This window comes from Vanacampus margaritifer, chromosome 1, assembly GCF_051991255.1.
Source record: "Vanacampus margaritifer isolate UIUO_Vmar chromosome 1, RoL_Vmar_1.0, whole genome shotgun sequence".
Lineage (NCBI taxonomy): Eukaryota > Metazoa > Chordata > Actinopteri > Syngnathiformes > Syngnathidae > Vanacampus > Vanacampus margaritifer.
This window is the reverse complement of record NC_135432.1, coordinates 16946649-16971854: the sequence shown is the minus strand read 5'-3', so window position 1 is coordinate 16971854 and position 25206 is coordinate 16946649. Positions and strand designations below refer to the sequence as shown.

The 25206-nt window shown below is 39.2% G+C and overlaps 1 protein-coding gene across 2 annotated transcripts; it reads left to right on the top strand.

Annotated features, from left to right (window-relative positions):
• The first annotated feature begins 700 nt into the window (after positions 1-700).
• Positions 701-25112, top strand: mapk13 (mitogen-activated protein kinase 13). 2 transcript variants are annotated; one of them, XM_077578385.1, is made up of 13 exons: positions 701-789; positions 10921-11087; positions 12679-12808; positions 14237-14295; positions 16000-16105; positions 17105-17134; positions 20619-20666; positions 21446-21560; positions 22128-22199; positions 22527-22606; positions 23355-23433; positions 23498-23671; positions 24031-25112. In XM_077578385.1, exons 2-13 carry the CDS (start codon positions 10975-10977, stop codon positions 24114-24116), a joined length of 1092 nt encoding a protein of 363 aa, XP_077434511.1. In that variant the 5' UTR covers positions 701-789; positions 10921-10974; the 3' UTR covers positions 24117-25112. The 2 variants fall into 2 exon arrangements, with proteins under 2 accessions (XP_077434511.1, XP_077434502.1); XM_077578376.1 differs by lacking the exon at positions 701-789 and having other exon boundaries at positions 10876-11087.
• The last annotated feature ends 94 nt before the right edge of the window (positions 25113-25206 follow it).

Sequence of the window (25206 nt, the reverse complement as noted above, 5' to 3'; positions counted from 1 at the left end):
GGACAGCCTCGGGAGGCTGAGATGAGCGCCATTAATCTGATTTTCTTTTGCATGTGAGTCTCACATGCACTTGTGAGATTGCAGAAAGCCATCAGTCATGTTTTAGACACGAAGGACGGTCCATATAATTACCAGAGTGTTGACGCAGTGATGAATGTCGACAGTATGGCCACATGTGGCAACTCAAACTTCTTTTACGTTGAAAATGTGGTTGACTACAAGAATGCTGATAACTGCAGAACAGCACTCAACACTATTACCTTAATAGCCTCATTTGTATGTCATATCTACGTTATTCCTGTTGCAGTGGTGTTTTTTTCTCAACCTAATCCAGTCAACACAATTGTTTGTTTGCAGTCATTTTGTACTATTTTGTTGTTTTTATTGTCTTGCCATTTGAGTTTGCTTGCATTAGGACATTTGTTGTTTCCTGTTGCCACTTTGTGCCCCCACCTTGTTTTGGTTTAATTAATAAAACCCTTTTGTTTTTTGGACTCTACCTTCGGCCTCCTCGCTCTGCCTCCCCACACTTGGATCCACAACAACAGCCAACCCTGACACTATCAGACTTTTTTTTTTTTTTTTTGCTGTTTGTTTACGTTTAGCTAGAACGGTAAAGAGCAATTCTGCTTCAAACACGTTCCCAGTCAGCATTAAAAGACAAGCATCTAAGAGTTTTTTGTTTGTTTGTTTTTATAGAAAAATAAAAGATTATCAAAGATGGGACCAGCTCGTCGAAGAGAAACAGGAGAAGAACTTTCATTCCCACATTCATAGTAATGGTGATTGGTGAGTTCTACATGAAATCCTTTGTTGTCAAATGAAACGGCTCCGTGGCACAAAAAAAAACATTTGGAACTGCTTATCTAGAGCACACTTGGCAGTTGGAACAGTATTCTGAATAAATTGCTTTTATTTCTTTTATTCCATCCAGAGCTGTATTTGCTGTTTTTTGTTGTTGTTGTTTTTTTGTTTTTAAAGCATGTTTTCCTTCAAAGTGATCACCAAAAAACAAAAATGAATATCTTGGGAAAAAGTTGAATTGCTTCCATAATTCCATTCGAAAAGTTTATTTTAAACAATTTAAAGTATTGATTTGCTTATACCATAGATTATCAATGGCATTAAGGACGGGCAAGTTGGCTGGCCATTCGAGCACTGTGAAGGCATGAGCATCAAACCAGGTTTTGGTGCTTCTGGCGGTATGACCAGGGGCCAGTTCTTGCTGGAAGGTGAAATCTGCATGCAGGATTACATCAATTGAATCAAAATATGGTCTTTTCAGAACGATATGCCGATCTTCACTGCTTGGCTGGGAATCACTTTGCCCTTATCACTGCCTTGATGCGCCATAGCATTAACACAATCAGCCTGTGTTATGAAAGCCCAAATCATCAGCAGAAGATCAGTTAGGAACAGAACCAGAGCTGCTAAAGGTCCAGTGTGAAATATCCTAAATCAGTCATCATTTTGGGTTGCTATGTCCAGTGCAGGTGTTGGTCAACTGCGCTTTCGTAGCCCCTTCAGACCAGCATTTTTTTCTGCGGGGCAAAATTTCTTCTTTCTTTTTTTTTTCTTCTTTTTTTTGTTGTTGTTGCTGATTTTGGATTTTTGATGAGGTTATCTCGTGTTTTTAGTTGTTATAGTGGACGCCAGGATAATATGGCTGTAACGTGTTGTAAAATCAAATCAACTTGCGATTGTAATTGGTTAGCTATCATCCAATCATGAACATGAAGTGTTAAAATCATCCAGCCAATTTGCCCAACCTAAACCCCATTGAGAAAATCTATGGCATAATAGCAAGTGGAAAATGATGGCCCCCAGACCCAAAAAACAAAGAAGAGCTGACAGCAAGCATCAAGGAAATCTGTGCTTCCATAACTCACAGGCAATGTCATTGTGCATCGAGGCTGTGATTAAGGCAAAGGGAATCCCAACCAAGTAGAAAAGCTTGACATATCATTTTGAAAGGCCATATTTTGACTGATTTGATGTGATCCCAATTTGTTCCTTTTTTTTTTCCTGCAAAAACTGAGAAGTACATTGGAGATTTCTTCACTGTATTCTAATTTATTGAATACCTGTTTTTGTGGGTTTTATGAGCTGGAAGCACAAATTATCTAAAGAAAAAAACTTTAATACCTTGAATTATGGGCCCTGATTCTATAATCTATGAAATTTTAACTTTTTGAATGGAATTATGGAAACTTTTCCAAGATATTCAATTTTTTGGAAAAAGGTGTGGAAGTAGAGCTGAAGCAGTTCACATGTCCTGATTGACTACACATCTGCTATAAGGTCATTTAAGGTGTGCTTTATCTTTTTCGTGGATTTCAACGACATTAACAAGACTCTGGGAAAAAAAATCAATGTATCCATGATTTGAAGCTAGTCTCAGCTGTTGGTAAATAAGACCTCTTTGGTGTTTCCACATGTATTCCCATTTTGCGTGTCATGGATGTGTCAGAATTGAAAATGTGTATGGATAAAAGTGCAGGCAGGCTTATAAAACTTAAACATGAATGGGAGAATATGGCCAATGTGGACATGTTCCCCAGAATAGTAGAGGGTCTTCCCCGAACTGGTTGCACAAAATTGGATGCATACAGTTATCTTGTTTAGATGAAGAATCAATATTCAGGGGGCAAGTGATAGCGGTCTAGATCCACGGCAATCCACGAATGATTATTACATTGATTGAGAGGGTTCAAAATGTGCAACTGGCTGGCGACGCTGCGACCCATCTCTCAGCCAAAGTCGGATGGGATAGGCTCATCCATGACACTAATTAGAACAAGCGCTATATGATTAAACGGGTGTGTGCACTGTATATGTGTGACTTTTGTCCATTTATAGAATGAAAAGGAAAGGTTAACAACAAAAGGCGTGGCGGTGAGTAATGGAGTCTCCATCCTTCTCGTTTTAGCTTTGGACCGCTGGTCGTGGGTGGCTTTAGGTCATGTGGCACTAACACACTGGGCCTCAGAGAGCAACATACTTAGACAAGGGCCACTGGATTGTGTATGTGTGTATTTGCAGGGGAGAGGAAGAGGTTTAGCATGACAGCTGTGCTGCAGGCTTTGGATTAGGGCCACTCAGGAGAATGGAGAACAGGAACTAAAAAGGTTGCATTTCCATATTACCATGTATAGCAGTGGGGTTGTGTTGTCATGTGGTGACGGTTGAACAGTAACTATAGCGCCTATATATACTCTCAGCCATTTTTTTTCTGGAGAGCTCAGTATTGTCCATTCGGTAATTTTACCGATTTGACATGTCATCATCATTGCTCTCTCTTTTTAATTATTATTTTTTAATTTATTTTTATTTTGTATGTGGGTGAGAATATGCATGTGCGTGTGTGCGAGTGTGTATTCATTAATTCACCTAAAACCTATTAAAAAATCTCATACCTTTCACCTAAACCGAACACTTCAGAACCCAGCCAGAGCTGTGAGGCCGTCAGGAGACCAGAGGAAGGACCAAAGAAAAGAAAGGAAAGTGAAATCCAGCACCGACAAGACACCACCCCCTGGGCCACCAACCAGAGTCCTTCACCAACCCCAGAAACATCCAAATTCCAACAAATCAGGGAGACATCAAGAGACCAAGAGACTTTTTACTCTTTTAAGTGGCTAACCAGCTGTCTGTGAGGGACACATGTAAGACTGAAGAGTTGAAGTTAAGGTGAGAATGTGCCTGGTTTCTAGGTAGAACCAGAGGTGGCCACTAGCCACAACAGTGCAGTTTAGCATATAAAACATACTGCCACCGCCCTTTTGTGTTAAATGTACACTTTGGACATGACTTCTTTCTGAAAGGAACAGGTTACAGGCATCTTAGTTCTTGCACCTAAAATACACCTCTGATAGAATCAATGTAGCATTAAAGCTCCTTATAACTGGCATCAAGCCCCAAGCACAATCTGATTGAACCCGAGTGGACTTTGCTTAAAAAGTGTTAAAATAAAGCACCAGTTGTGAAGAAAAGGAGTGGTCAAATATCACCAAGAACTATGTCAGAAACTTGTTGATGATGACCAAAAAGATATCTGGTTCAGATTAAACTTGCTAAAGGACATGTAACGCAAAATTGAATAATGTTGACCCTGTGTGGATTACAGAAAAGTCGATCCATAACCATGTTAGTGGTGGTGACAAATTCCAATCTTCTCAGAGAAACCCAGTGATCCTAAATATATATAAGTATAAAAAGGTAGCCACATTATTTTCCAAGTTCCCATGCCTGTTCAAAATGATCAAACGTTGTTGAGAGGCGGCCTAATGTGTTAAACGCTGTACTGTACGTTACGTCCTAATGGCCGAATGCACGTCATGTGTGTGTGTCCTGTTGCATCGCTAATAGGCTTCATGCATGGGAGTATGAATTGACAGGTGACAGATCTTCTGGGCCACCGAGCCGGACAGACAAGGCGCATCACTGTCCCCTCACGGATGCTCTGACACACAGCCAGAGCTACCATGACAGGCGGAAGTAACACGTTTTAGCCTGGACACTAACAACCTTTGACACATGCATAACAGCACAAAAGCTGCCCATCCCGTGCATACATTTGCTATACTAATTAAAAACACCACATCATGTTTTTAATGGTGGTGAGTAATATCTCTCTTTTTTCTTTTTAATCAAACTCACAATAGAGATAATGTGTTACTCAGAAGATGATTTGGAGCTTAACCTCAAATGTGACTTTTTAGAGCACACCAATCCTAATTTGCACCAGTATAAAATTGTACAATTTAACTGATACCTGCCTCCTAAATATGTCTGTAACTTTTGATTAAGATTCATGTATTAATTCCTTACATATTAAGGAACCCTATTTATGTTTTTTGGGGGGTCCAATGGACGCTGGGCAGTTTCTTTTTATATAGATCTTAATTCTTATTTGAGATATCAAGTTCATATTTTATGTATTGATAACTCATGGGGCGTCTTGAAATTTAATTTAGATTAGTAGTTTCTCATATAAATACAGAAAACCTTTTGGGGTCCAATGGACCCCAATTTTCAAAATCAAATTTGAAATTGTAATTGACCTAGGAATGCCCTACGAATGTGTCTCGGGAAGCAGCCTGATGCAACTCGGGAGTTCAGTCAAGGAAAACATGTCATTCATGATCTGATTCGTCCATGGTACCGAACAGGTCACATTATAGGATTGCAAACTTTGCAGACTGGCAAGTACGGCGCCGTGCATCCAGGAGCTCAGAATAAGCCTTGTTGAAGAATAAACCAGGAGAGTCCAAAAGCTAGGAATATTATGCATACACTCTAAAGCTGCTCTTCGCACACTTGGCTATCTGAAACATCATGAGGAAACACATAGGGAGCAGCCTGCTAAAAAGAAAAGATGCTACCTCTGTCCCCAAGATCAAGACAGAAAGACAAGAACATGCTGCTCTGACTGGAAATCTGTATGAAAAGATCACACAACATCAAGCATTCTGGGTGATGAATTGATACAAAGAGTAAAATTGTTTCGGTCCGCCACGGAGCGGAGTTGAGTCTGTCGGCGTGTGGAGTGGAGGACCCAAAATGCATGGAGGCAGGAGAACCACAGCAGGAGTGCGGGCGAGACTGGCGTGCTTTATTTTACAGAAAACACTAACCAGGGTACTGGTTAATGCTAACTAAACAGCAAACTGAAAAGATACAAAAATCAAAGTGACAGCCAAGACTCCGGGGGTGACCGTGACAAGCGGCAATGATCCCACACGGACTGATCACCACCCGGGAACTAAATACACCCACACTAATTGGGTAACTAGCCACACCTGGGGCCAGGCACAAGTGGCTGAGGGCCCGGATTGGTCAACCCACGGAAGGGCAGGAACCCACTCAGGACCAATCGGGACCCTCAACCAAAGCCAGATCTTCCCAGACATGACAAAAATAACTGATTGAACGGAAACGTATACAGAAACATTTGCGATTATGATTTTTTGGATCTAGCATTCAAACCTCACTGAAAGGTTATTGAACTGATGGATGCATCCATTGTTAAGACATAAACATGTGCATTGTGGAAAGAGAGGCCAAGTGTGAAGGCGATTTACAGTTTCGTTTTAGCTACATTGAATCTCAGATATTTCCAATTTATATTACTATATACAATAATAACTAATGTATTGTATGTGCCAGACAATGAAGAGCAATCGGGTCAACAGCCAGTTTTTTGTTCATATTTTGTGGGAAATGAAAATGATGTGTTTTTCCTTAACAAATTCGATGTTGTTTTTAAGTTTTTAAGCTGACTCTGAGCAGGAGGTTTCCTAACTTAAGTGGGGAACTTCATGCAAAATGCCTCCTCACCAGCAGCACACACCAATGCATTCAAACAGATCCAATGTAAAGCACTAAAACATAACCAAATACACTTTGCGTAACGGAGGTTTTCTTCTAATAGCAGGAATAGGCTTAAGGGAAAAGATACAACTAAAAGAATAACATTAATTGGTTATTCAAAAACTGCATGTCAAACAACTTCTTAGTTTAGGTCAAAGACATCCACCAACAAATTGTAATTTTGTGGAAAAATGTGAGTCCACTTTGTTAACTGGTGTTGGGAAAACAACATGAAGCAGGATACATGGACATACATTTAACTACAGGCATATGTGGAGGACTTCCAGTTTATTATATAGTTTATATATAAATTATTACCCCAGTGATGAATAGGTGGAATAGGTCCCCAGCAACTGCTTGCTGAAAATAATAGGTGACAATTGGGGTGTCTTGTCTTCGGTGAATTGCGACCCGTTTTGCTGGAGAAAACAATCTGGCGTTAAAGGGAAGTATCAGACTGCTCGCGAACAAACTTGCCACACAAAATATACTTGGCTATATACCTGGCTAGCCAAAGATAAACCCTAGCTGATTAATAATAGACACAACTCGAGCTAAAATGAATAGTGTAGAGATTATATCTCAAGGAAGTCAGACCTCCATAACTAACAAAACAAAAAACACCTTCCAAGGAAAAGAAGAAACAAACTCCTGATTGGACCAAAATCTCAATATCTAGCCAAAGTAAATCCACCCGCAAAGATGACAGCCCAAGCCAAAAGAAAAATAGATGTCAAAATTAATGGCCCACCATGAAGCTCATCAACTAGAAGCAAACACGAGACAGCTCTTCATGTCCCACCAACTTGATGCAAAATAAACTCATTATGCAGTGAAACAACAAAGGCAACAGAGTAGCATATTGCATCTGCTTAGAAAATATTTTGCATTTAAGATTTTAACTCCAGAAGGTACAATATTTTTGAAGATTTTTTTTCTGTGAAACAATATAATTCATACCTTGTTGACTCTAGAGGACTTGGACAACTTTGTGCACCATCTGCCACCGCCCTACATCATCATGAGTGATTTCAATGGACAATGGCCAGATCCAATGCCAAAGGCAGAATTTTGGAGGATATTATCAGCAACAATGCCTTTTGCCTGTGAAAAGACAACACAATATTAAAACAATACCAAGAAGAAATGCGTAGAATACGGATGTAAGCCTAATAAACTTGCATTTTCTGTAAGAAAGGTCATTTGGTAAATTCACTGTGGACTAATGTCTGTTGGAGATTCTGCTGCCATTTTATCAATGGGAAAAGTGGAAGCGAAAATAGCAAGTCTAGATGATGTTGCACTTCTCTTTTCATATCAGTACATCGCTGCAATAAAACAATTTAAGCCATACTGAATACATTACAAGAGTGGTGGGCAAATTCGGTCCGCCTGATTCCAATGAACAATATCGTTATCAGGGTTTTGCAAAGCTTGCTGAGTGGCAAAGTGACATAATTCTATCTTTTCATGGGAAAACACTGAAGAAATGACACTGACAGAATGAAAAGTAGTCAGTCAGTCATTAACATTGTTAAGCTGCACTTAACAATGTAAATATTGTTCCTGCAAAATAACTCAAAATATAGCCATTATTAGCTAAACCCCTGGCAACAAAAGTGAGTACACCACTAAGGGAATATGTCCCAATTGAGCACCGTTAGTCATTTTCCTTCCCCAGTGTAATGTGACTTGTTAAAGTTACAAGGTCTAAATAGGCAGCAGGTGTGACAAATTTGGTATAACAGCTCTCATAGTCTCTCATATACCGGTCACTGAAAGTTCATCATGGAAGATCTGGAAAAAAGAAATGTTGCTCTACATGAAGGTGATACAGTACTTGAGAGTTCATGCATCCTCTCTTCGAGTCTGATCGTTTGGGTGTTCGAAAGTAGACATTGTCCCCGGAGGCAGCTTTGAAATGGAATAGATTTTTTCCTACATCCTCGCCAAGGCTGTAGGGAAGGTCGCTTCATTAATCAAAGCCAAATGCCAATGCCTGCCCATCTCTGTCCTTAACCCAGCAACAGATAACGTAATTCATTGATATTATAATTAATTGTCCGCCGGGACAGATGGACGGAGAGTATCATTACGTCGGGAACCTTTAATTACCATGTAAAGACTCATTAGGTTAATGCCACTGTGTGCTTGCTCCAGAGGCAAAGGAACGTCTTCGTCTGGCTTTGGCCTTTTGGGAATCCGTGTTTTCCCGTTGCGAAGCTCCAGCATGGCCTCGTGATCGTGCCAGCCCGCTTTCTGTGCTGATTCAGTGTTGGAAAATGTCAAGTCAAATTTCGCTTGAGAGGATTTTGGCAGATGGGTTGAAGCGCATGGAACGACGGAGAAAGACACACAGCTGGGGTTGTGATGTACGGTATACACACATTTGTGTTTGTGTGTTTGTCTTGAGTCACACGCATACCACCAGTCACGCCATGGACTTTGCACCATAGGCAAATTCAAAGGACATGTCATAATGTTTTACTATCTGACAATCTGTGCTGTAAGATGGAAAGGGAGTTAGGAGGGGGGTGTATTGTACCCCCAAGAGTCTTTGCTTCAGTAATGTTATTTTGTGACGTGTTCGCCAACATAAATGTCACAACATGCAACTATCGCTCTTGTTTTGTTTGCATCCGTTATAGAGGGTGGAGAGCGGATTCAAACGATACGCTTGGGAATAATCCTGCAAGGAGGATGTCATTGTATTATCATTTGTATTTATTAGATATTTTTGCCACTAAATCCCTAACTCTAATTCAGGATCATGACACTTTTCAGGCTGCATAAGTTATTTGGTGAATATAATTTATTACAATAAGCCACAGGGTAAAGACAATCAGTGTACAGTACACACAAGCACTTTGCAACACAAAAAAGACATCACAACAAAACGCCAGCGCCATCTACTGGTACTGACCAGAACATAATTGTGCGCTGTTGCATCTGGTGACAGCATTCTGTTTGTTCTTTTGTTTTCCTACATGACATATTTATTAACTTAAACTTAAGCTTGTCATAACATGAGTAAATATATATGATGTGGAATTCAGATGTAGACCCAAGAGTGCATTTATAAAACAGGTGGCCTTACTTCAAATCACAGTGCAACATCCCCATCTACTGATGAAATTGTTGTAGTACTGTCTCTGTTTACATCTCAAATGTTTTCAGACACTTTGGTGTATGCATTCAGATTTTACTTAGCCTTTTTCTCAGTATGTGCGCGTTCTATATTTGGTTTTGCTGCTTGCATAAAACCACTGATGATGTGCAAAGTGAGGCAGACAGTATTCTGCCTCCACACTGTGGCAGGCAAGCTCCTCCTTGGCGGTCATACGGAACGGGACACATGAGAGCATACAAGTTCATGTTAGTGTCGTTCTTCTAAGCCAGGGGTGTTGAAATCAGGTCCTTGAAGGCCACCATCATCAAGACATACCCATTGAATGTCCTTTTGAAAATCTTGCAATTTTACTGATGCATTTGAATTTATGACAGTTGTTAATAATTCAAATGTAATAATTGTACATTTAAAATAAGATTTTCAAACTTTTAATGCCAAAATGTCTGACCTGTCCTGTCCCAAATAAAGTTTCATGATTTGCAACACCTTTCTGAGAACACAAATTCTATGTTTAGATATATAGGATTTCTCTCCCATTGTTTGCCAACTACATTCCATGAAAACTAACACAAATGGTCTTTTTCACTCCAGCTGTCGTGCCATTAATGACATCACTGAAGAGAGCCTCTTGTTGGAGTTGGAAGTGGAACATCCTACTGCAACAACTTTTAGGCTTGATTTTCTGAGAGATTTGTATGCTAGTCAGTGGTCACGGGCAAAAGCAATACAATGCTCGTTTGTTTTCACCGTGAAAGGGCGTTGCATTGCGGAAATATCGGAAATGTCCGGATGTTCGGAATTGTCCATTCCATTCACAAAGGATATTGCGCAAATGATAAGGCTGCACAAACACAAAAGCACTTTGCGCTTGGTTTATCACACATGGCAAAGTATAAATGCTGTATTTGCGCCAAGAACCCGTAGCAGAACAATAGTAGTTGGGAAGAGAAAGATGAAATGATCAGATTCAGAACACAGCAGTTTATGGACATAAGTATTAAACTGTACTAATAGAGGAATACGACATCATTCATCCAAAGAGACATTATTAAATTCAGATAAAAGCGCCGTAGTCTAGTTTAACACGTTAGTGTCGAATTTGGCCAGGCAATCTTTAACGGCTGAACCACGATTCTGTCATAACTTAACTGTATATTCCAAATTGTCAGCAACACTGCAGTATTTAGCTGTAAACAGCAGAAACCTTTGCTCGTTTTTTCTGTTGTGTTTTAGCTTTTTATAAAACCGCTTATATTCAAAGCACACGCCACAGGCTTTGGCGCAATAAGTGTGTTTTATGTTGCTCTGAGCACTCCGTTTCCGGTTTTGCGTTGCAGAGCTTTTATTTTATAAATTGCCCCAGCCGGAGATGACGTAACTGTGCGCTACATCGCACTTGTCCAATGTTTTCTTCTTAGGTGACAGACCTTCAATGTGAAGGGAGAAGTTGTCGTTTCGTTCTCCTCTTCGTCATGGAGGCTCGGGCGGGCTTCTGCCGAGAAGAAATCAACAGCACCGTGTGGGAGGTTCCAGAGAAGTACACCCATCTCAAGCAGATCGGAACCGGGGCATACGGCTGTGTTTGGTGAGTCGTTTGTATTCACACTGTGGGGTCGTATGAAGACTGGCTTGAAGCTTAAGGGTTAGCTACACCACACACACGCAGGAAGCAATGGGTCTGGCTGGACTGGATTCAAAACAAACACACGGATTCACACATATAGCTGCTGGTACTTCAATAGATACCCAAATGCTGGAGAATCAGATGGGAGGGCCCAGCTCCAATACGGTACAGCAGTCTATAATGCGCATATGTCTCTGAAACACACTTTCAAACTAGTCTTGTCTTGCATCAGAAAATAAATAATTAATTGAAAGGAATTTTGTAGCCCATAGACTTTTCAGCAAGATACAAGTTAATATAATGGACACTTACTTGTCCAGAAGATCATAGCACCTAATATTGTATTAGACCAGTTCGATTTTTTTTTTTATGGTTCTCAACCACTCACACTCTAGGGGGCATGCAGTATTTATTTTCATGCAATCAGGGAATTGCTGATGGCCTTTAAATTCAAATTGTCTTTGCCTCAACACCCTATACGTACTGCATTAATAAACTATCACTTTTTAACCTAACATTACATCTGGGCCATGGCATACTTTCCCAGATACTTGTTGACAACAAATGGGTGTACTGTACGCTGGTATATTATATGATAGTATATACTAACCACAGCTTCAGCAGCATAATTTAAAGCAAATTATTTTTGTGTAAGTGTATAGTTGTAGTAAACTACTAAATGCGGGGTACTTACTTACTATAACGTACAAGTTAAATAATAAAATATAATTTCAGGCTCTGCTGAGACAAATAAACAAACAATGTGTAAACTACACTGACTGAGAAAATAAAAATGAACGGGAGTGTTATACAGTATAATCTTTGTTTTATGACTATAGAACATTTCAGGAGGCAGTTTATTGAAGGTACATACTTTTTTAAATTTCTCATTGGGGTGTAAAATTATTAGAATAGGTATTGCTACTTGTACCTGACTGCAATATCTACATAAGTCTGTCTCTCTTGCAAATGTGTTGGTAGATGGCCCTGCAAATAGCCCAACAAGCTTTCCCTCCCACAAACTGGTGCCCTCCAGATCTCTGCAAACATTGCCAACCTGTTACTTGGCTTTGCGGAATACAGAAAGACAGGCAACCTCTTACGCTCACATTTGCACCACGGTGCAATTTAGAGTCGAACATACAGTACTTACTGTACATGTTTTTTGTTGAAAACTATTCATAATGTTTGATAAACCTAATTAACATATATTTTGAAAACAACTCCAATGAACATAACCCATACTGTAGAGGTTAATCCAAAGATTTAAGACACTGAGATGCTGCGCCAGAGTTTAGTAATTGGCATTATTACAATGATTGATTAATGAGTTTGAAACAAACTTGCTAGTTGAACATATGGTCCATTTATTTCCTCAAGCAATCTTCATTGTGATCATTTAATTTCAATACGTTTCAATGAACATAAACATGGCAGCCAGGACTGAATTTAAGACCTGCTTGTTTTGTGGCCAAAGTGCTGACCACGGAACACTGGCATATGCAGACTTTGAATGCAGTCTATTTATGTCTTGTTCCATTATTCACCACAGCTCAGCAACAAATGAGAAGACTAAGGAGAGAGTGGCCATTAAGAAGCTCCACAGGCCCTTCCAGTCAGAGATCTTTGCTAAAAGGGCCTACCGGGAACTGCGGTTGCTCAAACACATGAAGCATGAAAATGTGAGTAGAAATATGGTCAACACATTTCCTTGAACAACAATATGCACTGTGTCTATGATCTAAATGAAATGAACAATATTATAAATATATATAAAACAAATATATATGAATATAATATATATATATATTGAGGCACTTACTTGGTAATGCAAGCACACATCTGTTCACAAGCATATTACATTCCCCTTCATCTGACAATTAGCGTGGATTTTAAACATAGAAGGGCCAAAACATGCCTTGTGAAAATTATACTGCACTAAAAAAATAGCCACCAGAGGTTGCTACAATTGCACAAATGGAAATCAACCTGACTTCTTTTTTTTTAACAGATGTGCTGCTTTTAATATCGTGATATGACAATGACGATATATTGTGGCAGTTTTAATATCGCGATATCATCATATTGCCGTTATCGTTGCATCCCTAGATATTATCACATACACATACTATGTATGCAACAAATTGATAGATAACTAGTTTTAAAAAATGTGCAATTTTGGTAATTTAGCAAGAGACATGAAGTTGACACACATGTTTCGTCTTCACGGGCCACATGAAATGGCATGACAGGATGACTTGACTTCCGCGCCTTGACATTGACACCTGTGCTCTTGTCATTGATTCTCTTGAGTGTGTGAACATTAGACATTAACTCCTTCACTCCCAGCCATTTTCACTGAAGCAACTCCCTCCGCTCCCAGCTGATTTACTTACTGGATTTTGACTGATTTTGCAAGGCGCACAGAATATTGTGTTCCATTGCATGCAACCTCCCAAAAGAAAGATGAGTCTTTTCTTTAATCAGGAAAGATTAGTCTTTTCTTTAATCAGGACAAAAAAAAGAAGTATATTTGTATCTGTTTCCGTTTTGCAGCAATTAGCATTAGAATATAGCCAAGTTTCATAATTAATCACAAACCTGTTGAAAACACTGGGGAAAAAAGAGCCTTTTTGCAACATGGCCCTCTCTGGTTGATCTCTTACACTCTGCTGCCACCTGCTGGCCATTTTTTTGTAGTAATTACCATTGCTTTAAGCGACCTCTTCAGGTCAGAAGCTGCATCAAAGCCTTCTGTATGCTCTAGCATTACAAAAAAAAAAACATTTGAAAAAAAACATATTTATACATTTTTGGGTTTGAATGAGTTAAGAACACCGTTCCCAAAAGCAATTCAAAGTTTAAGTCTTGTTATGCCTATGTCTATATTATGATTTTAATATGTAGGCCTACAGTTTATTATTCAACATTTAGAATAAAATGTCCTATTTAACCAACTGGTCCTGTTTGTTAGTTAATTCAAAAGTTGCATGAATAGAATTTGCTGTGGAACAGGTTGCATAAACTTCTAAACCACCATGAACAAATGTCTTGTACACCTGTGTTCCCAATCACCTTTTACTCAGTCATCATTTTCTTATTCCAACTAGGTGATAGGACTTCTTAATGTGTTTACATCTGTTTCAAGCCTTGATGACTTCCAGGACTTGTGAGTATTTATTTATTTATTTTTTTAAGCTCATCAACAACCCACCCCCCAGGCAGTGTTGAGTATTCATACTCACATGACAGCTCTCATTTGTCCTGAATCCTGATCTTAATATTTGTGTCTTGGGGACACAATGAATGGTAACATTTTTACATAATGATTCTGTCCAGTTCAACTAAGGAACTGACGTTCTAATTATAACTAACTGCGTTAGACATAATTGTTTTTACAGAGCATTTTTAGGACTACAGTAATTGAATACTACACAACAGCACTGTAGTTATTAGGACGTTCGCCTTGCAGTTAAGAGGTTCTAAGTTTGAATAAATATTTAATTTATACACACACAGAGGGAGAAAATCAATAGACAAAAACTACAGACATTTTGCTTAATGTTTAGTACAAGTCAAGTAAGCACCCCATAAACACCACCCCAAACCACTTTCCTACATGGCAGAATTGTTGGACAAATGCTGGCATTAATCCATGTTGAATATGAGGCTTATTTGTTCTCCTCGGCTTAAAAGAAGGTTAAAGTGCAGTTTTAGTAGCTTTGGTAACAACAAGGTCTGGGGAAAAAAACATTTTATCTTGGGATGATTATGGTGTTCAACATATTTGTGGATTTCAATGTTCGTTTTTTATATTCAAACAAGCAGCATGTAAAGACGCCCCATTAGAAGAGATGGGACAAGAATAGACATATACACAATCTGTTTCCATTCAAGCGAAGTCCATCTGTGAGTGCACACTGTAGATGAATAAGTGGGCACGCAAACATCAAACCAATGTGTTTGCTTCCAATATGCTGCAGTGCCAGTTCTTATTCAACTGCAGAACCGAGTACCACAAAATGTGTTTTTTCAACAAGATCAGAGGGGGTGGCTACTATCTACGAGCCATTAGGGATGGGCATAAAAATCAGCAAATCATGACATCAACTGTGAGAGCTACGTCCACATAGACCTCCGCCATGGCTCAACTCCTCTGGGCAGAATTATTCTACTGAGTCTGACACTGTCATTGATGCAGGAGTCCAGAACATTCAGAGAGATTTTACATTTCCATGAAAAATAACACTAAAACCCATTAATCGATTGTTAATTTTCCCCATTGTCGATTTATTTAATTTAGTAAATGGTTATTATTAATCTTATCGACAATGTGAAACGGTGGTGTGCACATCTGCCCCTGTTCGAATCTCGGTTCAGGCCTTTCTGTGTTGAGTTTTCTCCAGGTACTCTGGCTTCCTCCGCATCTCAAAAACATACATGGTTAGATAAGTGAAGATACTAAATTGCCCCTAGGTCTGAATGTGAATGGTTGTTGACCAGTCCCTGATGTACCCTACCTTTCACTCAATGTGAATGAGAACAAGTGCTGTAGAAAGAAAAAAAATATCATCATCTTTGCCTATGAGCTGCGAGGGCGTTGCACATAAACAAAGGAACGAACAAGCTAATAAACAGACAACCTAAAAAAAATGGCTGGAAATGAGAAATTTACATAAACATGTTACATAATCATGCACTTATCTCCTTAATGAAAGCATGCAAATGTGCAAATCGCAATGGGCTGAAACCGCTTAATTGCATGGATTAGTGAGTCAGCAAAAGTGCATGTAGACTTATAGATAGTCTCATTGATGGCCTGATGAGGTCATTACAAACCCATTGAAATGATTATATTTTATCATTTTCTCAGCTACCTGGTGATGCCTTACATGTTTACTGACCTGTCAAAGGTGCGAGGTCATCTCTCTGAAGACAAAGTCCAGTTTCTTGTCTACCAGATGCTCTGTGGACTCAGGGTAAGCTTAGTACCTTTAAGGCTTAATGTGATAAAACCACATATTTTGGTTTTAGAGAAACTGGATATATAATAATTATTATAAAAAATATATTATATATATACAGACGCTCCCCACCTTACGAACGAGTTACGTTCCGGACGATCGTTCGTAAGGTGAATTTGTTCGTAAGTTGCTTCAGTGCTATATTTTGTATTATAATTTATGTTTAAAGCCTATATAAGTATATTGAAGGTTTATATAAGTATGTTTAAGGCTTGTACAAGTAACCTGCATTGGTTTGTACTGAAAAAAAATTAATAAAATGGAGAGAATACGTACAGTACTGTACTGTACTACGTATGTTAGAGAGAGAGAGCGAGACACACACACAAAGTATGTACATGTACGTAATAAGATAAATAAAATGAAGTTTAACTTACTTTTGGAAGATGTACTCGATGCTTAAGGAGATGATGGAGGAGGAGGAAGAGGAGGATTTTATATCATGAGAGATTCTTCGTCGTCGCTGGAATCGGCTTCAAAAGTTATTTCCTGCTTCATGGGGACCGGCGTTTTCTTCCTCCTCCTCCTCGCCACGTTGCTCAGCCTCCAATGAGCTCTCACAGCGCCAATCGTCGGTATTAGCGGCGGAAAGAAGCACTACGCGCAATACAAAATTTAACTTACAGCATTTCTTTCCGAACATTTTTCGACATACTGTACGCGCAAAAATGTTCGTATGTACCGTTGTTCGCAACTCGAATGTTCGTAAGTAGGGGAGCGTCTGTATATATATAATTATTAAAAAATATTATTTAATATTTTTTAGTTTTTCTTTAAATTCCAAGCAAACATAACAAATACATTGAAGTTATAGGGATATTTGTTCATTTTTAAATGTACAACGAATACTGCCCCATAAAGTTTGAAATGCTGCAAATGAATGCCATACATTTTACATGTGTAATTTGAATGTGAGCTGTGATTGTGCTATCTGTCTTGTCTACCTCTCTGCAGTATATTCACAGGGCTGGAATCATTCACAGGGTAAGTACAAGTTGAGTTATAAGTAAGGATGGTTTACTTGCATTAGAATATTGGTTGAAACTATTAAGTAGCTTTACAGGACAGCGCTTTGTGTTCCTCATTTTTCTGACTCAGACTGTATACATGCACGGCTGAATTGCAAAAAGACATGGGAAAGTTGATTCAATTCATTGCTACTGAGTCAGATCAAACTGCACCTGCACCAACAGGTAGTATGAGCTAACTCTGACTGCATGTCTGGAGTTGTCAGGCCACACCCTTCAGCCCCATTACCATGGGTGCATGTGTGGTGCATAGACTGTCTCTAAAAGTAGAGTTAGCCTCTTGGGTGGAAAAAGTGAAGTAACCAGTATGGGGTTACTCGACCCATTTCTAATCAGATTTTTGTGTGAGCTTCTAATGGCTTCCTTTAGTATATCCCATTTAATAAAGGAAACATCAATTATATTAGGGTATGTCGTTGGAAGCCCTTTGGTACTCTTGTGCGATTAAGGGCTATATAAATAAACTTGACTTATATTCATCACTCCACACAGTAGGTACAGTAGTACCACAAATGAAGCCAAACTGATTAATCCAGGTGTGTCTGGCCATTGTCGTTGTGGTTACTGAGGTCAGGCATACCTGGATTAATCAGTTTGTCCAATCATGAAAGAAAGGAAATTAAGGAGTGGTGCTGAGTTCATAAGTAGTGGATTTGTGCAAAGAGCCCATTCCAATGAAATGGGATGTTATGTAAAATGCAAATAAAAACTTAAGTACAATGATATGCAAATGTTTTTCAACCTATAGGAAGAAGATAAACATCCTCTTTTTTTTTTGTCATGTACACATTGTGTACCATACACTAGGGCTCCACACTGTGACCAATATGCTCGCAAATGCTTTTCAAAATGTCCTCTAACGCGGGTGCATGTAATAATGCTCCCTCTGCAGTCTCACCGTTTAAAACGTGCTTGACAATCGCCGTCTTTTTTTCACTACATAAGCCAGTCTCCATGCTCCCATTGGAACAAGAGAGTGCGCTCTGCTCCACTCTGTTTAGAAACTCAATAGCATTTTTTTTTTCAAAAGTGCCATTGGGTTATTCAGAGTGCCACAAAAAAAGGGGCGCATCCAGCAGTACTGATGATTACACTTCAAGCATGAGCTGCTGATTGGTTTATACAACTTAGGATGCGTTTGGCGCTTGACTAGGCTTGAAGCTGGAATATTTTCGTCTGCTGCTGCTTCTGACTCTGCTTCTGCTGCTGTCGGCAGTATTTCTGTGCGTCGTTGATAAATGTTTCATTTTGCATGGTAGAGTTTTAACTTTCATTTGCAGACAGAATTACCTGACAACGGTTTTATGAAGTGCTCTCGAGCCCAAATGGCAATATACTTTACACCATAGGTGTCAAACTCCGGTCCTCGAGGGCCGCAGTCCTGCAGGTTTTGGAGGTTCCCCTCTTCCAACACAAGCTGATTCCAATCAGCAGGATTGTTATCAGGCTTATGTAAAGCTTGCTGATGAGCTGATCATATATCAGCTGCGTTAGAGAAAGGAAACATCCAAAACCTGCAGGACTCCGGCCCTCGAGGACCGGAGTTTGACACGTATGCTTTACACAGTGATTGCGCTTTTAAATGCAGTGCAGCCTGCATGATCGAAGGTCGCAGTTATTTAATGTTGGTTTTCGGCCTGTTTATTTGTTTTTACATTTTACACAAAGTCCCAACTTCATTGGAATTAGGGTTTGTATTTTAAAGGATCTTTGTGCAGTTTGTCATTTTTTTTACTCACAACTGCCACCTCTGGCCCAAAACGTAACTGCAACATCTGTGTCGGGCTAGTTCATGGTGCGCGTGCGAGTACGTGCACGATCTTAAAGTGACAGCCACAGTTGACAAACAAAGACACGACTTCAAATGAGGTAAGAAAAACTCTACCCCTCCACTCCCCAAAGAAACTGTGGAGTGTGAGGGTCCGCACGCTCTACTATGAAGGGAAGATAAAAGCTGATAGGTGCAGATAGAGTAAAACAGCCAGGGCTCTTCGTACTCATCTGGGCATTGGTGGAGCATGCATGATGTAGAAAAAGCTTTAATACTGTATTACCTTTTTAAACTGCACAAGGCACTTTTAAGGTGAAATACTACAATTGCCTGTTTCACATTATGTAATGTAACACAATTCAGCCTTTCCAAGTACAGCAACAGCTCCACCCAAGTACGATTTTACTTGGAGCGATTCCACTTCTCAGTGTAAACCTGAATATCTGGTGTAGCACTACTTCCAAGTAGACAAATGTGAGCTCAAATGGTGGCTATTTCCTTTTATTAATTTTTTCGTTCAGTAGTTTGGAATGCAGGCACAATGGTGGCTCATGGTTTTGTGGTTCAGGGTTCGAATCATGGCTCAGGATTTCCTGTGTGGAGTCAGGGACCTGTGCCTTTCGCCCACATATTAAAAACATGTTAGGTTCAGTGAGGTTTAAAGGTGCAAGTGTGAGCGTATTTTTATCTATATTTGTGGCTCGTCGACCAGTCCACAGTGTACCAAAGTCATCTGGGATACGCTCCAGCTCACCTAAACTGTATAGACTCTTAAAAAATGGACTGTCTAATTACACTGTGAAAAGCTGCTAAGAAATACAAACAGTGTCCTTAAACAAGCCTTAAACATGTCCGAAAATGTTATGGGTAACCATGGAAATGCAAGTAGTCTACCAATATTTGTCTTGATTTTCTCTTCATACTTAACCCATGAAGGCCTAAAGCGCCTGGCAAAACATGCCTCTAAAACCTAAGGGTGACTCCCCGAAAACCTGAAGTTTTCCTGGAAATTCAACAATATTAAAAATAATTGTTATCTCAGCTCCTAATTCATAATTCATAATTCTAAAAACATTTCAGAGTTTACACCTGTGGTGTAAGTTTATTATTATAAACCTTCAATATATATATATTTTTTAAATCAACAAACAAATGTTGCATCTTATATAACTCCAAATATATTTACCTTCAACACTGGAGCGCAGTTGTAATAACCTCAGGGATTGAGTGGTAATTATTCGTCATCCATTCTGTTACAAAGCCGTCAACATTTTCAACATCCTCATTGTCTACAAACATGTTTCTTAACAATATGTCACCGTCGACTCGTTACACTGATTCGAATTCCTCTTACGCCGTCGTCAATCGCGTCATTTATTTCATAACTCCCGCGAATCTGCATCAACTATAAACGCTCAAATAAAATTCCAGGACATGCTACGAGGCCCACGTCACCCTCTCGTGTATATTCTGATTCATTTAATTGGGTAAGAGACCAAGAATTGGTCAAAACAAAACAAAATGACATATCCGCTCTCTCAGGTTTAAAGGGAGAAGCGCGGTCAAGCGCTCCCAGGCCTAATGGGTTTTAAGCTAGGCAGTGTAGAAAACACTAAAGATCACAGTGCAAATAATAACTAACCTTCACTCATCTCATCTTCTATTACAGGATCTCAAACCTGGAAACTTGGCTGTAAACCAAGACTGTGAGCTGAAGGTTTGTATTTGCATGGAAGAATCATTACAACCTTACTGGCAATCAATGCATTTGAGTTGATGATTGTAAACATAACTGTATTAAAATACTAGTAACCGGCTGCATAATTATGAAACTGTTCTCTTTTGTGCGGAGATTGTGTAATCATTTACCTGTAAGTTTTTGTACAAGCACTGAAAAATAACATTTGCACTTAAGCTCACACTAACATGAGCAGTGTCGTGACTGGTCTATCAGTATCACAGACATAGTGTGTATGTTGCCAATGTCATACGAGATGATATATATATATATATATATATATATATATATATATATATATATATATATATATATTGGAGGAAAAGAACAATCTATTGTACATGGAATGGGAAACTTTATAAAAACCTGAAGCAACAAGACGTTACTGAGTACCGTATACAAAGCTCCATTCAATGTTGCATTCAAAATGATACATTGCAATATTTATCTACGTACTTACATTGCAGACCACTAAATGAAGTAATACAAGGTCAGTATGGGAAGAACAGGGATAGTGTTCTTATTACGCACCAGTGTAGGAGCCACTTGATTTTGCAGCTGTTATTTTAAAGGTCAAAGAATTACATATTGAAGCATTATCTTACCAGTGACATGAAGGCTGCAACACTATACAATAGCACAACAAAGAATATCTGCCTATGTTTAGAGACAAAGTATTGAAATTAATTTTCAGTGGTTGTTATGCTTGTTCAGGGTTTATTCTAACGTTTTTAATCGTGGTGTTTCCACCTATGCAGATCCTGGACTTTGGCCTAGCCCGCAGTACCGACACTGAGATGACAGGCTATGTGGTGACCCGTTGGTACCGAGCGCCTGAGGTCATTCTGAACTGGATGCACTACACACAGACTGGCAAGACAACCACAGCTATTAACATTCACAACTCCGTCCTTGTTACTGTCTCAGTGCTCAATTAGGCTTGTCTGTGATCTTTGAGTTTATGATGTGCAAACATTGTGGCTCCACTTAAAGGAATGACTTGTCTTTCGGCCATGACTTCAGCAGTGTGTCAAGGGTCTTTTTGTCATTTTTTGAAGCTGGTGAGGGAAATGCATTTGAGGTGGCATCTCTCTGATCGTGAAGCTGCCTCCCTTTAATCTGTCAGTGGAGACAGATGGTCCTGACAGCAGACTGTTGACAAGTGATAATGTTGAGACTGTCACCCTGCTGCCAATTGCAATTGAAGGACTTCCCTCAGAATTTGTGCTTCTTCATGCAATAGTTTTTCCTGCTAAGCCTCCATTGTATTGTTGTAATCCCACTTTACTATGACGAGCAGCACAGTGGTTTCCTCCCACCATTGAAAACAGGAATTTTGCTTGTACACATTTCCACATTTTTTTGAAGCACTGAGTCAATGATGACATGTCACAGATGTCTTCCTCACTCACACTTGTCTGCTGTGTTGTTTTTTTCTAGTGGACATCTGGTCTGTGGGCTGCATCATGGCCGAAATGATCAATGGAAAAACCCTTTTCAAAGGGAAAGACTGTATCCTTTCTCCTGCATTGTTAAAGCCACAATTGAAGTGGAGGTGATCATATTGGTGTATACTAAAATAAAAATACTGAAATAATGTCCTAATTTTAGGGGTCAAGGGGCCTGGAGTTTAACTGTTGTGCATGACGCCACCCCTTTTGCCTTTACAGGTGCCTTCTCCTGATTTCATGTTCCTTCCGCAATGCTTAATGGAATTTGGATCATGTCATCAGGGCTCATAGAATGCCACTTTAGCATCAACAAATTGAACATACCTATCTGTTTATCCGGTGCTTAGACACCTTCCTTCGCCTGACCAAACCTTAACTCTAGACCCAGACATGGACCAGCTGACACAGATCATGAAAGTGACCGGAGTGCCTGGCCCAGAATTTATACAGAAACTTGACAGCCCAGAGGTACAACCAGTTACAGAATTTAATTTTAAAGGGGACATATTATGGAAAACAGGACTTGATTAACATCATAAGCATCCACACACCGAGTTTCTCAGCCACTGATTTGGACGAAGTGCCAAAGCAAAAGAAACCCTTCCACGTGGCATCTGAAGCACAACAATCATGTCAAAACCAAAAAGGAGCTGCAGTGTTGGTACCACTTGGCGTTAACTAACACCAAGATTAGCTTCTGAAAATGTTGTAATATGTTCAGCCAAGTTGTCGACATGAGAGTGGGAGGGAGATATTTGTGTTTGCTGATGTCTTGCACCACACTGCTGTATGTTCGTGGGTGGTAATGTAATGCTCCATGTGGTAATGCAATAGAATCTCGATAGATGCTTTTAGTGTCTTTGGGGGACATGGCAAAATTAGCCACTTCGTTCAGATTAGCATGAGCTGACAACATTAGCTATGTTAGGCACCCGGAGGGTTTTTGTGTTTGGCACCACATACTCACTTTTATTCTACACTCACGGCCCTGCTTCCGCTTGTAGAAGCAAACAGTCAGCTGGTGCAAATATTCAATGCCAAGAAAAAGAAGCGCTTGTCAAGCTTTTGAAGGCCAGGCTCTCTATTTATCCAGCAGAAAGTGAGACAGGATGAGGGCTGGCACAGTGTATGAGACAGATCTGACCCTAAAATGAGACAAATACCTACTCCATGGCAATTGAGGTTGTTTTTCTACAATGTTTTCTGACAAAAACAGGCAAAAAAGTATGTAAAGGCCCTTCCCCACTATCCCAGAAAAGACTTCTCAACATTGTTTCCACGAGCCAGTGCAAACGGTGAGTTGAATTTAAGTAAAACGTTTTCTTACGTGCACATTGCTGATAGTTTGATTGTTTGCAGGCATTGACCTGCTGGAGAAGATGCTGGTTCTGGACGGGGACGAGAGGCCTACAGCCGAACTGGCACTGGAACACCCGTACTTTGACAGCCTCAGGGACCCAGATGATCTCCCTGAGCCGGAACCATACGATGACAGCCGTGACAATGCCAAGTTAACTCTCGAGGAGTGGAAGCGTAAGTTAGCATACATCATTTTAAAGAGAAAATCTGTTCATAAGACAGTTAAACTTCAATAAGAGGCCCTAACGCTTTTCTTTTTTGACATTTACAACATAGGCTGATACTGTTAAAAATTCAACTTGTATGTCCCCAATCTGGATGGCAAGAAATGTTTTAGCCAATCAGAATCCTGATTCAGCAAAAGCAACTGTCTTGGTCATATTATGTACAAACGTTCTCCTTATCAAATTTAAAATCAACATTTATATTCCATCAACACTTATGATGTTGATGTTAAAAATGCCCTTTGATGGTGCTCTGTAAAACCAGTGGACAAACTGGAAAAAATAACAATGTTCTCTTCTGGCCTACAGGGTTATGTTTCCGAGAGGTGACGAGCTTTGTGCCATTCCCTCGGCGAGATTCCAAGAGAAAAAACACATTGACAATGACTCCCTGACTTGACAATTGTCATGTAAATACAAATAAGTATGCGCATGTCCCACCAACTGCACAGCCAATTGTGCCCTTGTATATTACAACTAAGGATTCCTTTTATTTCTTTTACCCTTATCATTTATACATTTGGAATCTTTTTTTTTTAAAATAACACTTTTGAGTCAAGTGTAGGTGTTTGTGAAAGAGACATTTCATGTTACGCATTCTAATTACCAATCACTGAATTGCCTCACAAATTTGGTTAGCCTTTCCCAATTAATAAATAACGGTACTTGTGTGCATACCCAGTTGATATTATTATTATTATATTTTATGATTATTAGTACAGTAATATTATTATTATTATCTTATTTAAGTATAATAGTGTTGATATTATTGACTTAGTAAGGCAAAATTCATCATCATCACAAATGTAGTGAGTAAATGAAATGTCAATTGTCAAACACATTATATGACTTTGGAACTTGGTATTATTTTGTTTTTGGTCATTTGTGATTTCTGATTACTATGCTGTCTGTTTGCACTTTATGACTTAATTTTAAGCCAAATGTGTGTCTCGCAAAGATGTTGCTATTTTTAAGTGAAATGAACAGGTATATTTGCATTTTTTTTGTGCCAAAAATCAATACATACAAAGTAAATGAATATTACAATTGGAACAAATTAATGAAATTGTGACTATATATATATATTAAAATAATGTATTTATTTATTTGCAAGTACATTGAAAGCATCTGTACACTGGTCATAAAATAAGTTCCATGCAATTGTTTCAGATATTTTATGCTTCAATGAATATATTAATTCACTTTTTTTTTCACTGACCTTACATTTCCAGGCTGTTGAATGTCAAGACTTTGCACCCAGCTCATACATTGGTCATGATAAATAACAATGTTTAATTTATGCACTTTGATTGCATTTTAAATGCTACAGTGGACCAATTGTTACCTTGTGTAAACCTAAAATAATTTACAATTATATGACTGAGCAGTTAGCACACTTGTCTACGTGTATTTTGTGTTTCACTGCGATGGCAGGCCAGGTGTCACATTTGACTGTTTGTTAGCCTGGGCGCCAAAATCATGCAG

Bases quoted from the DNA above. Each gene is read 5' to 3' on its own strand.
- mapk13 (XM_077578385.1), top strand. From the start codon at position 10,975: ATGGAGGCTCGGGCGGGCTTCTGCCGAGAAGAAATCAACAGCACCGTG. The intron at 14,296-15,999 runs GTGAGTATTTAT...TCATTTTCTCAG, and splicing joins CTTGATGACTTCCAGGACTT to CTACCTGGTGATGCCTTACA. The intron at 23,434-23,497 runs GTGAGTTGAATT...GATTGTTTGCAG, and splicing joins TCCACGAGCCAGTGCAAACG to GCATTGACCTGCTGGAGAAG.